General features: G+C 39.0%; 1 protein-coding gene across 2 annotated transcripts in view; it reads right to left on the bottom strand.

The window, feature by feature from the left end:
• Positions 1 to 3,428: 3,428 nt before the first annotated feature.
• CERS6 (ceramide synthase 6) overlaps positions 3,429 to 13,869 on the bottom strand; it is a 111,579-nt gene continuing 101,138 nt past the window's right edge. Inside the window, exons 9-11 of one of the 2 annotated variants that reach the window (XM_039554615.1) lie at positions 12,840 to 12,996; positions 11,838 to 11,861; positions 3,429 to 9,298 (exon numbers count right to left, since the gene is read on the bottom strand). In XM_039554615.1, coding sequence (XP_039410549.1) covers positions 9,137 to 9,298; positions 11,838 to 11,861; positions 12,840 to 12,996 — 343 coding nt within the window. In that variant the 3' untranslated portion in view covers positions 3,429 to 9,136. The remainder of the gene's footprint in view (positions 9,299 to 11,837; positions 11,862 to 12,839; positions 12,997 to 13,869) is intronic. The other variant, XM_039554616.1, reaches the window with a different exon arrangement.

The following is a 13,869-nucleotide window of genomic DNA, read 5'->3' as shown; positions in this document are numbered from 1 at the left end:
AATCCAGGCTTTTAAGAGAAGACTGCATACATTAACCTTTTGGCTAAGTGAGGAGTAGGTCAAAGTCATAGGTGACCTCGTGGGTGGCTGAGTAGCTAAGTTACAGCACAATACATTAATGTAAATGCTTACCTCATAGGTTAAAAACAGGCAGACAACTAATACTTAGCTTCCCATGCAGAGCTAATGAGAGAAATTTGCTTGTCTAACTCCATGTATGACAACCTCATAATGGAAAGACAATGCAGAAAATTGGTAGTTTTGTTTTTTTAGTATTAGTTGTATCAGCATGACTTACTGGCCTGTATTTTCTTACGCTTATTGCAAAGGTAGATAAGCCATCTGATCTTTCTAAAGGAAACAGGGAAATCCTCTTCTGACATGCAATTCTCAATGCTGTCAACTGCAACTCTGCAGCAATTACCTGTCATTTTAGGCTCCAGCCTTCTCTAAGGTTAGTCCACAATTCTGACAGTCTACTTGGGACTCTAGTGCACTACTGATCACCTTTACTAAATGTTGTGCTAATGGCATCCCAGCGAATCCAAATATGAAATTCAGAGTTGATGTGAATGCAATTTACATGAGAAAGATGGTTTACTGCTTCCAATTGCTCCTGCTGTTTCCCTTTGCTGTTAGCAACCCATTTTTCTTCTCCCAAATAATACAGTTAGCAGTCTATAATAGTTACCTGTCAAATCTTATAGAGGATTTCTTCTATGAGAATTCTCCCATGCAGAACAGCTCTGTTTGTGCTGGATGCTTGGACAAGTTGCAAGAGTAGCACAGACCATCACAGATTAACTATATGTAATCTCAATGGTTCATACACTCTTTGACAAAAAGTCTTTGAAAAAATAAGATTCAGTTAGTAGGAAATTGGTATTATAATGGAACAGTTATTAAAAAAAAAAAGGCAGCTGCTTCTAGTCTGGACAGCAGTCCTGGCTGTTGTTTACATCCACCCAGTCCAGGGGGTACCAGAGCTTGGGTCATCACTTCCTCGACATTGCTGAAGGACCAAATGTTGGACCTTTAAGTGAGCTATTTACATGCAAATCCTTTTCTGGAACTGAAATATGATGAGACTGTCCCATAAAGTAACAGCTGTGGGCAGTGATCTCACTTGGCAGATAGTTCAGTGAGAAACCACATACAAAAATGAGATCCAGGAACACCTAAATGCTTTGGATGAATTAAGTTTAATTTAAGCTTAAATGAGAGACTAAACAAAAATAAATGTGAAATAGCAAGCCTTTCTGGTAGGAAGCAGCTCTTTCAAAGATACCTTAGGAGAGCAACAGTAATTAAAATTACTATTACTGGGAGTTAAAAGGTGAGGTTATCTTCATAATCTCAGAAACAGGACATAAAATTGCTAGTTAGATTAAAGTGAGAAAGCGGATGCAAATTTAATTAAAGAAGGATCACATTTCATCTTTGGATTTCAGAACTTTTTTTGTGAGGGGAGATTGCAAAAAGTTGTGTAAACATGCAAGAAGTATGGCAGTTGTACAGGGACTTTGCTTTGTTGTTCTGGAAAGAGTGAGAAATAACCTGCACAGTATTTTCTAGGGAGAGGACCTTGCACTTTGAAGTGTTTAAAAAGTATAAAACCCCCACCCACTATGGTGTTTTTCAGATGTCTGTGAAAAAGCATTAATTTGGGAATATAAGTATATGTTGCCAGCCAGTAGCTTAACAAAGTATGTTACCTTTTCATCTAATCAGTGATCTATAGCACTAACATTACAAGTAGGTCATGCTGCTCTTACAGACAAAACCCACAATACTAAACTTCTAATTACTTCATTTTATATTGCACTTTCCAGTGACTAAAAGCTAACAGTTGTGTGTCACATGTAAACAATTACCTTTAAAAGTCAGAACTTCAGAAACATGTCAGTGTTGCACACAACTCTGCATTTAAGAAATCCCTCTACAAGAATCATCATTGGTTTGGCAGACTTGGGGCTGGAGAAGGTGGGTATAAAATACAAATCATCATCCTGTTCTGTGAAACCCACTTAAGCCACTTAAGAAGGCAATTAGCTGACAAGAGTAGACAGTGTAAAATCTGTCCAGGGGCAGGACTAACTGCAGCAGAATGGATCACCAAAAAGACCAAAAACCCCAGCATGATTTAGGGAAACAAGAACCCTCCACCCACACTAGCAGAGCTGGGACTAACATCCCTCCACACAAGCTCCCAACTTCCTGTCCATCACAGCATGAGCTACTGAGTCATGCAAAAATTTGCTCATCTGGCCCAGTTACACATTTGGATTCCTTCCACTCACCTTCTAAATCTACAGGAAATTGTGTCACTGACTTCTGACTCTTCTGAACCAGCAGATGTCCTGTTGTCATTTGAGAGCTGCTGTGTTTCTTGCTGTCATCTGAGAGCCACTGTGTTTCCTGTAAAGGGACCTTTACAGACTTACAGGCAGAACATAAAAAAGTCTTGCTCTTTATCACATTATCCTGAGCTGCGTTCTGTACACATTGGCTCTCCCTTGTGCTATGTAAGTTGAGGGGTATACATGGCATAGGGAGCAAAAGACGTTAGACATACAGCTGAACAATATTCCACCTAAGTAAATCTCTTCATAAATATCTTCAATGAACATGAACTGAAATGCTGTATTAAATGTAACACCAGAGTCTCTATTTATTATCACAGAGACATATTAACAACTACAATTCTAAAGAACTACAGTTCTTTAAACACAATGCAAATCCCCAGGTTTACTTCTCTTCCAGTGGCAAAATTTCAACTGGTGTGTGAAGATATGATTGGTGCCTGTGTTATGAGAACTGTTGCCCCAATTTCCTGTTGAAGTTATCAGAATGTTTTCGAGCATCCCATTTCTAAGTACTTCCTCATCATCTTTTAATGCTGCACCAGAGCCTGCCTGATAATGGTATTTTGTAGGCTTTACTTTGGTGAGCTGCAGCTTTTCCTTTGGAGAACCACGTGCAAGAGTGGCTCTCCTCTCACTTCCACAAGAGGCTAGTAGGTGGTGCTTTGCTGAGTGACAGTTTTGCCTCAATGAAAACATCTGAATGTCTTTCTAAGAAACTCTGCTCACGTAGACTGAAAAAAGACAGCTTTTCCAAAGTGGGCCCAGCTGGACATTCAGGAGTTATTACCATGCAAAATTTTAATTTTGAAATCCTAGAAGAATGTCCTTTTTTGATAATAAAAATATTTTAATTTGTATAGAGAAAACTTGTCCTTCCAACACTTCCTGTTACAAATAGTTTCATACAAGAAATAACATAAAATACTGCAGTGATGAACACAGAAAAGACATACTTGGATCTGTCCAAAGAGTGCTGGAGTCTACAGTGTGGGTAACAATCTTTGAGCTAAAACAAAGGAAAACACTGTCTGCATCTCATAGAAAAAATAAGAAAACCAGCACTACATTTCTAATACTTACGTTTATTATGAAAGTGTCTCCAAATTTAAATAGCCCACAATACTGGTTGGTTCCCGAGATTTTATGAGGAATAATTATTTTCCGTATTAGAAAAAACCCCAAACCCAGTCAAATAAAAGACAGAATAACTCCCAAAGTTCCACACAGTAGCTATACATGAAAGGACTTCTAGCTAGTGCATCTCTGTATCCAAGACACAAGTTCCTACACATCACTGCATTTCTGAAAGAGTTGCTCAAGCACAGGATTGTCATGAAAACACAGGTGAAAATGTGTCATCCGCCTCACCCTGACTTGCAACAGTCAACATGCACAGTATGGTATGAGAGCTTGTGTGAAGTTAAACCCCAGAACAGCAAAAAGCTGAAGCTCAGCAGAAGCCAGAAAATGTGTAAAATTTTGTTGCACCCATTTTCAGTCATGTAAGATGATCATTTTTGCTTTTTGTCTGACACATGTGATCACTGACATAACTCCAAATGGTATTTCCTTCAGGTTTTTAATTGAAAGCAATTTCAAAGATTGAGAATTCTGTAGAGACACACTCAAACACTGTGTTTTCATTGCAACTACAATCAGAAATCTTTACAATTAAAGGCTATACATGTACACTACCTTTCCAAACTTCCACTAGAGCTTTTTAAAAGAAAAGAGAAAAAAGAATAACGTCGTCTTACTGAAGTTCCCATTAGGTCTCTGTTCCAAATCAAAACCAGTCAAAACAAGTAATACAAACTGGTTTTACTTCATGGTTTAAAGGCAACTGTAGTTTGCAGAACATTGAAGTTAGGCCTAAGGGGTTCTACACTACAGGAAGGGTAAAAATTATTCAATACTTCTCTCCCACAAATGTCATAGGAAGTAGACAATAGGGGACATACAAAAATGAATTGTAGCAAAGAGATTAAAAAAATACCAAAGCATCAACTGTATAAAACCAATGGTAGCCCATATTTCTCTGAGATACAGAAGGCTGTGGTAATGAGAAAATGAATTAAATGGGCATTAGGCTTCCTACTAGAGCACTCTGTGCAAAACACAGAGTGTCTCAATCAACCAGCATTCATCTTCAGTGACATGTGCTGCAGGGTCATGGCTTTTGCCCTCATGTCCTGTTCAGAACCAGAAAGTGATTTTCACCTGAATCAGATACAGATTTAAGACAAGAATCACTTCACTGTAAGCAACGCTTTAGTGCATGTACTTGGGTCTCAGAAAAAGCATTTGGCATTGGCAATCACACAGTCACAGAATGGTCACAGGCTGAGGCAGGAAATTTGAAGCTGGGACACCTGTACCAATTCTGCTGGAATCATTAAATAAATAACAGATAGAAAAAACTACAAAAGGGCAACAAGGAAACAGCATGGGACACTTTGGTATTTTAAAACTAGCACTACTTAACATTGATCAAGACCCAAAAGACTCCAATGTCCACCCTTGTTGTTTGATCAGGTATTTTTACTGTTTTCTACTATGTTTTTCTTTAAGAAAAACAACCAAACAAAGCCACCAACCCACCATATATTTTTCTTTCAATATAAAATAAGCCAATATGGGAAAGAGTAGGTAACCTGAATCTTATTTTACTATAACCTGGGCTGTCTAGGAGAGAAGACAAATTCTTACTATTTACTAATAAACTCTAATTTCCTCATTTTTCTACTTTGACATCTCAACCACTGTGTCATGTACTGTACTATAACAAAGGAGCATAGAACTCAAAGACAGAGAGGTTATAGAGTACAAACTCTCATTTCTAGAATTACTAAATGACAATTCTACAAAAAATGTGAATATACAGAACCTTTTAAGGTCTCAGGTTTACCATGAACCATGCGAATAATTTCAGTCAATTTTCTGAAATATGTGCAATTAACCTCTAAATACTTGATGGCCTCCAAATACACCTTGCAAAGCTCTTCATCAGAAAAGCAAACAAATTCAAATGAAAAAGGAAACAATTGCATGGCATTTTCTCTGCAGAGTGGAAGATGAAGCCGAAGTTTTTGCACCCAATAGTTAGAACAATTAATTAAAGCACACTGCCATGTCTGATCACTAAAACATTTGGTCCTTCCCGTTAGAGATGGAAAAAAGTGTCAATTCATAATTTTAATGATAAACCTCTAGCTTGAAGGATCAGTCATTGTTTAGCAAAGGTTGGTGAAGTTCTCAAGGCTTCCTCTTACACTATCTCCCCAAATGTGTCATTTGAATCTCTCACCTCACTTACTTTCCAGACATATCTGTATGAAGTTTATCCTAGACTGCTAAGAACAGACTTCAAAAAGCCAGGATTACAGGGGATAAGTATGTCACTGGGTGTTAGCTGAACCAAGGTAACTGCACACATGCTTTAGCATACTACAGATGCAACTGAATTTAAACCTCAAAGGAAGAGTTTCAATCCCAGATGCCCTACTTAACAGTGGGGATCGAGGGACCTTGACAGGCTTGAGAGGGGGGCTGATGGAAACCTCATGAAATTCAGTAAAGCCAAGTGCAAGGTCCTACACCTGGGTTATGGCAATCCCAGGCACTCCTACAGGTTGAGTGGAGAAGGGATTGAGAGCAGGCCTGTGGAGAGACTTGGGGGTGATGGTTGATGAAAAACTCAATGTGAGCCATCAGTGTGTGCTCACAGCCCAGAAAGCCAAATGGATCCTGGGCTGCACCCACAGGAGTGTGGGCAAGGGAGGGGATTCTGCCCCTCTGCTCTCGTGAGACCCCACCCAGAGTACTGCAGCCAGGAGCCAGGTGTCCCCAACATAAGGAGCAAGTCCAGAGAAGGGCCACGAAGTTGATAAGAGGATTGGAGAAAAGAGGAGAAAAGTTAGAAATTAGAAAGAAATTCTTTACTTCAGGGGTGGTGAGATACTGAAAAACTTGCCCAGGGAAGTTGTGGATGCCCCCAGCCCTGGCAGTGTTCAAGGCCTGGTTGGATAAGGTCTTGAATAACCTGGTCTAGTGTAAGGTGTCCCTGCTCATGGCAGGGGGGTTGCGACTGGATGATCTTCAAGCTCCCTTCCAACCCTTAACATTCCATGATTCTATGATACCCTAACAGCATATGTACTGATGGTAAATCATCTCAAGGGTTGTAGTCTTGACTCTACATCTGAATCAATGTTACAGAGCACTGATGAAGAGGACCAACAAGGACTAAAGGCCTCTGGCACAGGGATTGTTGTTGGGGACTGCTCTATGCCCTAGTTTCACCAACACTGCAGCATGTTGTCTATGTCGTGCATGTTGACAGCTCAGAGCAACATTCTGTTCTCATGTAAGACAAAGTATTTTGCCAGAATGCCATTTTTGTAACCATCTTTACAGAGGGGAAATGGTTCAGTGGAGGTAGTAATCAACACCATGAAAGAGGTGTGTTTAAACTGATATTCTCCATTACCATTTTAGCAGGTCAAATTTCACAAATTATAATCTTAATTTAATATATCCCAGGATGGTTTTATTTTGAAATCCTGGCACCATCTTTACAGTAATTACTACACAGCTGCAACTTCAAACACCATGGATAGGATACCTTCCATTGCAATCAGTGTATTTTCACATGTATAACCTGCCCTGCAGATAAATATATGAAATCAAATGCACAGGAGACAGATCAAAAAAAGTAGAGGCAGACAAACTTTCTGGGGAGAAGGAGATTTAAGTAAGGCTCCCTTGCTCCCTCAGATGTACTCATGGACATATAAGCTATGCAGCTGCTAAATTACAAGGTTATCTGCCTTACTCTAAAGATGCTCTGTGGGTAGTAGAACTGACAGATCTTTTGTGATTTACAATTTCTGAGTTTTCTTACCTTTATTGTTTACTAAGTTGAGGTACTATTTCCATTCATGCCATTCCAACCTTGCTTTTAGCACACCTTGTTCCTAACACACAGGAGTTTCTATGGATAATAAAGGTTTTAGAAGTTTTCAAGAGTGACCAGTAGAATAGGACAAATCTCAGTTTCCAAAAGAAAGAAGTGACAACACAACTTTCTTAAATGAAGTCTGTATAAAATAGTGTCTTTAAACATGTTTCATAGCATCAGAAACCATCTATATTTTACTATTTGCATAGGTGGAAGGAACCAGAAATTACTTCATGGCTCAGGTTTCCAGCTGAACACAGCACTCCAACCCCTCTGTATATAGAAGACACACTTAAGATTTTTTCCTGGTTTGTTCCTTCCTTTTTATTAAAAACTTTTTCTTTTAAATATATATATACACACACACACACACACACACATACCGATGTATGTGTGTGCATGTATATATGTGTATATATATATATATGTGAGTCTTTGGTCTATAAGCACATTGTTTCTGTGTGCACACAATACTGTTGAACAGCAGGTTGCATAGTGTTACCCAAGAACCCTGCCTACTTTTGGCAGTGCTGTCACAGATCACAGAAGAGTGTCCTGCAAGAACTGTATGATCCTTAGCATCCTACATCAAACTTTGATCTAGAGACTGGAAGAAGTATGTATATAATGTTTAAGAAGATGTTTACTTAGGGTGTTGCTTTGTCTTCTTTTGGACACTATTTGTAAATCTTGGATGAAGAAGGAATACAAAATTATTTTACAGATGACCTTAGTTTTATTTGTAGAGGTGATGAAATACTGCTAAGCATTCAAAGGTTGCTATGAATTATACTAAGTGAATTTTGCTCAAGTTCTCACACATTTAAAATTAACTAATTCTAGTAATGTATGACATTCTGCCTTCTCCCTCTTCACCCTGCCAAGGAAGTGGCAATAATTTTGAGAACAATACCTAGACTGAGCTGTGTCCGAGGAAGCAATGAACTTTTCATCTGTTGTTTTTTTCCATTACACCCCTGCTCTCAATCAGGTGAACGTGCAAGAACAATTTCAGGAGTTAATGGTGCATTTGAAGAAACACGTTTTTACATGGAATCTCTGCAAAAAGCTAAAATCTGTAGAGGTCAAAAATTGAAAGGCCAAAAAAAAAAGATAAGAATGAATTTATCCTAAGTGCTGACAACAATGCTTTTGGGTATTTGCACAACAAATCAAATCTACTTCTAATGCAGTTAACCACCAAACTGAATTTTAAATTACACTAAAATAATATCCCACAATTACCACATTTTTTCCCAAATTGTGTTGGAGGATCAGTAAGTGTGATTTGATATGTGATTTCAAAACCAGTACTTTAAAACACAAAGATAGCAAAAGTATCTGAAGCAGATCTAAAATCTATAAAGCTATGTTCTATCTTACTGTAAGTAACAAATCGAGCAACTATTACTTATAGCAGATTCAGCAAAAGCAACAGGGATGGACAGAAGAGATCTGAGCATGATGCTCTCCATCACCAAGAATCCAAGACACGAAGTTTGAGAATGGATATTCCCTTTTGTCCAGAAATTCCCAAAAGAATAAAAAATAAATAATATTTCAGACAGTACAAGTGAAAATACTGCTCCCATTGTGTCAGTTACATACACATACAGCATGCCTACGTATACAGAATGGTGTGCTGTCTTCATTCACAAACAGGAAGTATGGCAGTGCGCTATCAGAATGCTTTGATACTCCTAATTTTTTCTGATGCTGAAATACATGAATAAACCGCATTCACAACTTATAATTTACTTTCAGTAGCAAACAGTTCATTCTGTTCGTGTCTCATGATTGAACTGAAGGATTAATGCTCCTCTGAGCAAGTGGCACCAGTAAGATACCCATTTGTCCCATTGGCACCGCTGGTCCCATTTGTGGCGATAGCGCTGTGTGGGGCCTTTGAGCGAGGTACTGTTTCTTCCTCATCTGAGCTTGACTCAACATCACTTCGGGCATCCTTTGCTACCTGTAGAATGTGCAAAAGAAGTAAGCAGTAGGTGACTGTAAGGAAACAACGCAGCTTTTTGGTTCAAGAGAATCAGAGAATCAACATTTTTTCAATCTGAGCTTTGAAGGCAATCTCAGCTCTGGCACACTTCTCTGCCTTTGCCTGCCTGCACTCACTTCAAACACAGATGTCTGTGCGTACATATGCCATGTGCAAAGGCAGGGTGAGAACTCAGCACTGGTGCACTGAAGGTAGCATGGCCAAGTGCGCAAGGCAAAGGGTTTTGCACAGACTGAAGTAAACAACAATCCAAGTTCCCAAGTTCATCCTAGGCTAAGTCCCTCTGCTCTCCTACTAACTACAACTTTATTTCCTGTCCTTCATTTAGAGTGCTGCTCTTTGACCTGGTAATACAAAATGTTCAACTTCCTGCCCCTTATCTCCCAACTCACTGGAGACCACATGGCTCCAGGGGACAGTGCTGTGTGCTCGCAGGAGGAGACAGGAGTACTGCTTGTAGCATAACTCACCACACCAGGTAACTCCAGTCTCTGACTTCACACAAGTGGTGAGAATGGCGCTTGCAAAATGTGGACATAGCCCAGTTCAGTCCCTAACATAGGAATCACAGTTGAACTGTGTGCCCCATTGTGTCACTGCAAAGTTGTTTCAGAAACAGATGGACCTTAGTTGCTAGGGATTTCCTGCTAATTTTCAGCTGACTTCTTTGAAAAATCTTGAAAATCTCCAAAACTATCAAGAGTCCACCAGATGTAGTACAAAAAAAAAGCATCAACAGAACAAGGTCTGAAGTTTAACCTGCATGCAGCTCTATGGATGCCATTTTCATGCCTGCTTCTACTCCTGTTTGTACAGCTGAGCATCCCAGTTTCTTCAAGATTGATCCATGGTGTGCTGGTTGCCACAATCGGGCAATTACAGCTGACTTTACTACAGCAAATGGATATAAAAGGGGGCAAAATGCATGGTGAGTCTTTTCCCTGAAGAACTAAAAACACTTAAAGAACAGGGTCACTGTGTGTAATTTTTTGCTTACAGCAATCCTTCTCTCCTCTGGAAAGTCTTCATGACAATTCCACTCTCATCTCAGAAAGAGCCATTTGCCTTTGGGGCTCCCAGTGTTGCCCTTGCAGTATCACAGTACCTGAGTGACACTGTTCTGCTTGGAACCAGTGAAAAAAAAGAACAGTTCCCATATAGCTCCCAATAAGTAAAGTTTTTAATGTCAGTGTCTAGCAAGCCCACAATTCTGACACCTGTGAAACTGGACTTCAGCTGAGGTCAGAAATTTGATTCCATACTTACACAGCTTCAATTAATAGGTTACTCCAGTGTCTTTCATATAAAGGGACTTTTATATTACAGCTGGTGGGGGTACAGAAATACACGTAGAATTACACTCTCATCAGACAGAAGAGAATGGCATCAGCACAGGGTACTAAGTATCTGGGATCAATGTGATGGCAGACCAGATAACTGAAAAATTCTGCATCATCTTAAATTCTCTTAATAGAGTCACTGCCAATTCTTTTGCTAGGGTCCTGCCCCAAAGCCAAAAAATTAAAAGAAGATTCTGTGCTGTAGCCAGTTCTGTTAAACATGTCATCTGCTCTCTTTATTTTTAAAATGCAGCAACATAGCAGAATCTTTGCACTTAAAACCCAATATGAATGCAACACATCTTGCAGTATTTTGTTTCTTTGGTTTATACCCAAAAGAACACACTGGAGTAATTTCCACAGAAGGAGTCTAGAATATAAATATATATATATACATACACACACATAGGTTTAGAACACTCCTAAGCACAGAAGTGAGTAAGAAATAGATGACCAGGATTACATTAAAAATTTAATGATAATCGATTGCTGTATCAGCTGAGCTGTTCCAAAGGTGGATATTAATACTACAAAAATAAAATAACAATTAAGGATGAAGATCTTCTGTAAGATATCTGTAATGTGTTGTGAAAATAGTTCTAATTTTTATTGCAGAAATAGAAAGAAAGGCATTGCAAGTGAGGAAGTAAGCTAAGATTTGAAGGAAGATGAATCCTCTGTATTGTGTCATACATATCCATCTCTAACCTGGTCACTGTGTTACTGCAAGTGTCTAACTCTGCTCTTGTACAATCTCAGCTTTCTCCTGCGCAATTGTTAGAACTACAAGGCGAAGGATTTACAGTCTCAAGTGTGTGTCCTGAATGCTGACAGAACAGCTGCTTATCCTGCTGAGATGTATGTATGTGTGTATATATATACACACACATACATACATATGTATATGTATGTGTGTAAAAAAGGTTGCAGCATAATAGCACCCAGATACTACAGATAGTAGTGGAATTGAATGGTTTTAGATGATGCACAGCCAAGAAGTAAAAATGGCCTTTAAAGATAGTCTTTACTTAAATATATAAATACAAACAATGGATAAATACCAAGCAGAAACTACAAATTAAAACAAACCAACCCAAAACACAAACACCAGTGTTGTCAGAATACATGTTTTGCATAGTAAACTTAAAGAAACTTACCTGCAAGGGGTTCCACTTCCCAGCCTTCCAGCACAGCACAAGAAGAAGGATAAACAAGCAGAGTAAGAAAGAGTAGGAAGCACTCTTTGAAGTCACTGGTATAATACAGACAGGACAGCTGAGGCTAGTAATTGCTAAAAGCAGAGGAGACTAAAGCGTGGCTTCCAGGCAAAATACAGCTCGTGAATGCACTGTCTTTCACAGAGTGAGTGGCAGATTCTGGGCTCTGCCAGTGCATGGCTGAGCTCTCCAGTACATTCATAGAAAGCAATTTTCTGGAGAACAATCTCATTCACTTTGGGGTCAGTCACATCAATGCGCTGTGCTCTTTAAGGGCAAAGTGCCCTGACTTTACATGACCTGTAAGCATTAGTTCTGCCATCTACACGTGAGCACTGCATCTGCACAGCAACTGTAATGAAGTGGGCATTTCTGGGAGTGACATCTTCCTGTCAAATGTACCAGTGGCAGCAAGACACTCAATTTTAGCCCCAACAGTCTTGCTCTGGGAATACTAGAAAGAAAATATATAGCTCTTTGCAATTCCTCATTAACACCAAAACCCAGAAGATATGTAACTTTGCCACTAGCAAAAGCAGCAGAATTTCATTCTGCATTATTATTGCTATCACTTCCAGCTGTGAAATGAACATTTTGCTAACAACTACTATAATGAAGAAAAACAGAACTGGAGGCCCCAAGAAAGCAGTTTATTTGTTGGGGTTTTTTAATCTGATTTCCCTAATGTAGCTTAGTGCAGTGTACCATGTTGTAAAAAAGAAGTGTGGAAGCACATATAAATACAATCACTATACAGAGTATTATTCCTTATCTGACAATCATTAGAAGTGGGAAAAGGTTTCCAGGAAAGGAGAGTTTACCTAAAACAAGATGTGTCTTCAGTAGTGTGTTATGGATTAGGGGGAAAAAAAACCCAAACAAACATAAAATGACCTCTATTGATATTGAAAAACTTAAAATCATGAAACTGTGTTGTCTTACCTTGCCCTTTGAAATAGCTTTGTAGGCTGCCTTTATGATTAGGTAAGACCAGAAACAGTGCAGAATTTGAAGAACTATAAGCAGCACATTGAAGACCCACAAGGCAGGAAAATTGCCCAGAGCTTCATACAGTTCAAACAACGTTGTATTTAATATCCTAGAAGAAAAAAAAAATAATAACACTTTCCTTAAGCCAACAATCTCAAAGAAGTTATTTTTAAATCAAGATGACAAGTACTTGATTAGATGGGATCCACAAGGGCAGTTGGTTTCCAAAGTAATAGTGACTTGGACTGAATCACACAGGTGTCTCCAGAGAGAAACAACATCAAAATGTTGCTTTCAATATTTAACTTAATTTGTAAACACTGCATATAGAAAACAAAGATCCTCAGTGTGCATTTCTTTTCTTCATCTATCCAGCTAGCAGGTGCTGGTTGACTCAAACAACTCCTTCCCTGATTGAAAACAAAAATTACTGTATTACATGTTTTTTAAATAAAGTTATTCCATCTCAACTGCCTCCATATTGTGCCCCCATATTAGCCAATTTTTGCACAAAATCCAATTTGCATGCCACTTATGTACAACCAAGAGTGAGACTTTGCAGTTACATACAGGACAGGTGAACAATGGGGCAGTGAGGGACAGGAGACCTTATTGCAGCCTTTTGATAATTAAAGGGGGCTTATAGGGCCTGTTGAGATAAAACAATGGCTAATGGTTTTAAGCTAAAAGAGGGTAGATTCAGACTAGATATAGAGAAAAGGATTTTTAGAATGAGGGTGGTAAAACACTGGAACAGATTGCTCAGAGAGGTTGTAGACTCCCCATCCCTGGAAACATTCAAGGTCAGGTTGGAGCAACCTGATCTGGATGAAGATGTCTCTGATCATTGCAGGGGGGTTGGGCTAGATGACATTTAAAGATCCTCTGCAACCCATATCATTCTATGATTCTAAGAAATTCAGGCAATTCTAGACATTTGAACCAAATTTTTGTGAATCAGCATTTCAGATGCAGGCAGTGA

Source organism: Corvus cornix, chromosome 7, assembly GCF_000738735.6.
Source record: "Corvus cornix cornix isolate S_Up_H32 chromosome 7, ASM73873v5, whole genome shotgun sequence".
Taxonomy (NCBI): domain Eukaryota; kingdom Metazoa; phylum Chordata; class Aves; order Passeriformes; family Corvidae; genus Corvus; species Corvus cornix.
This window is presented reverse-complemented; position numbering and strand designations above follow the sequence as displayed.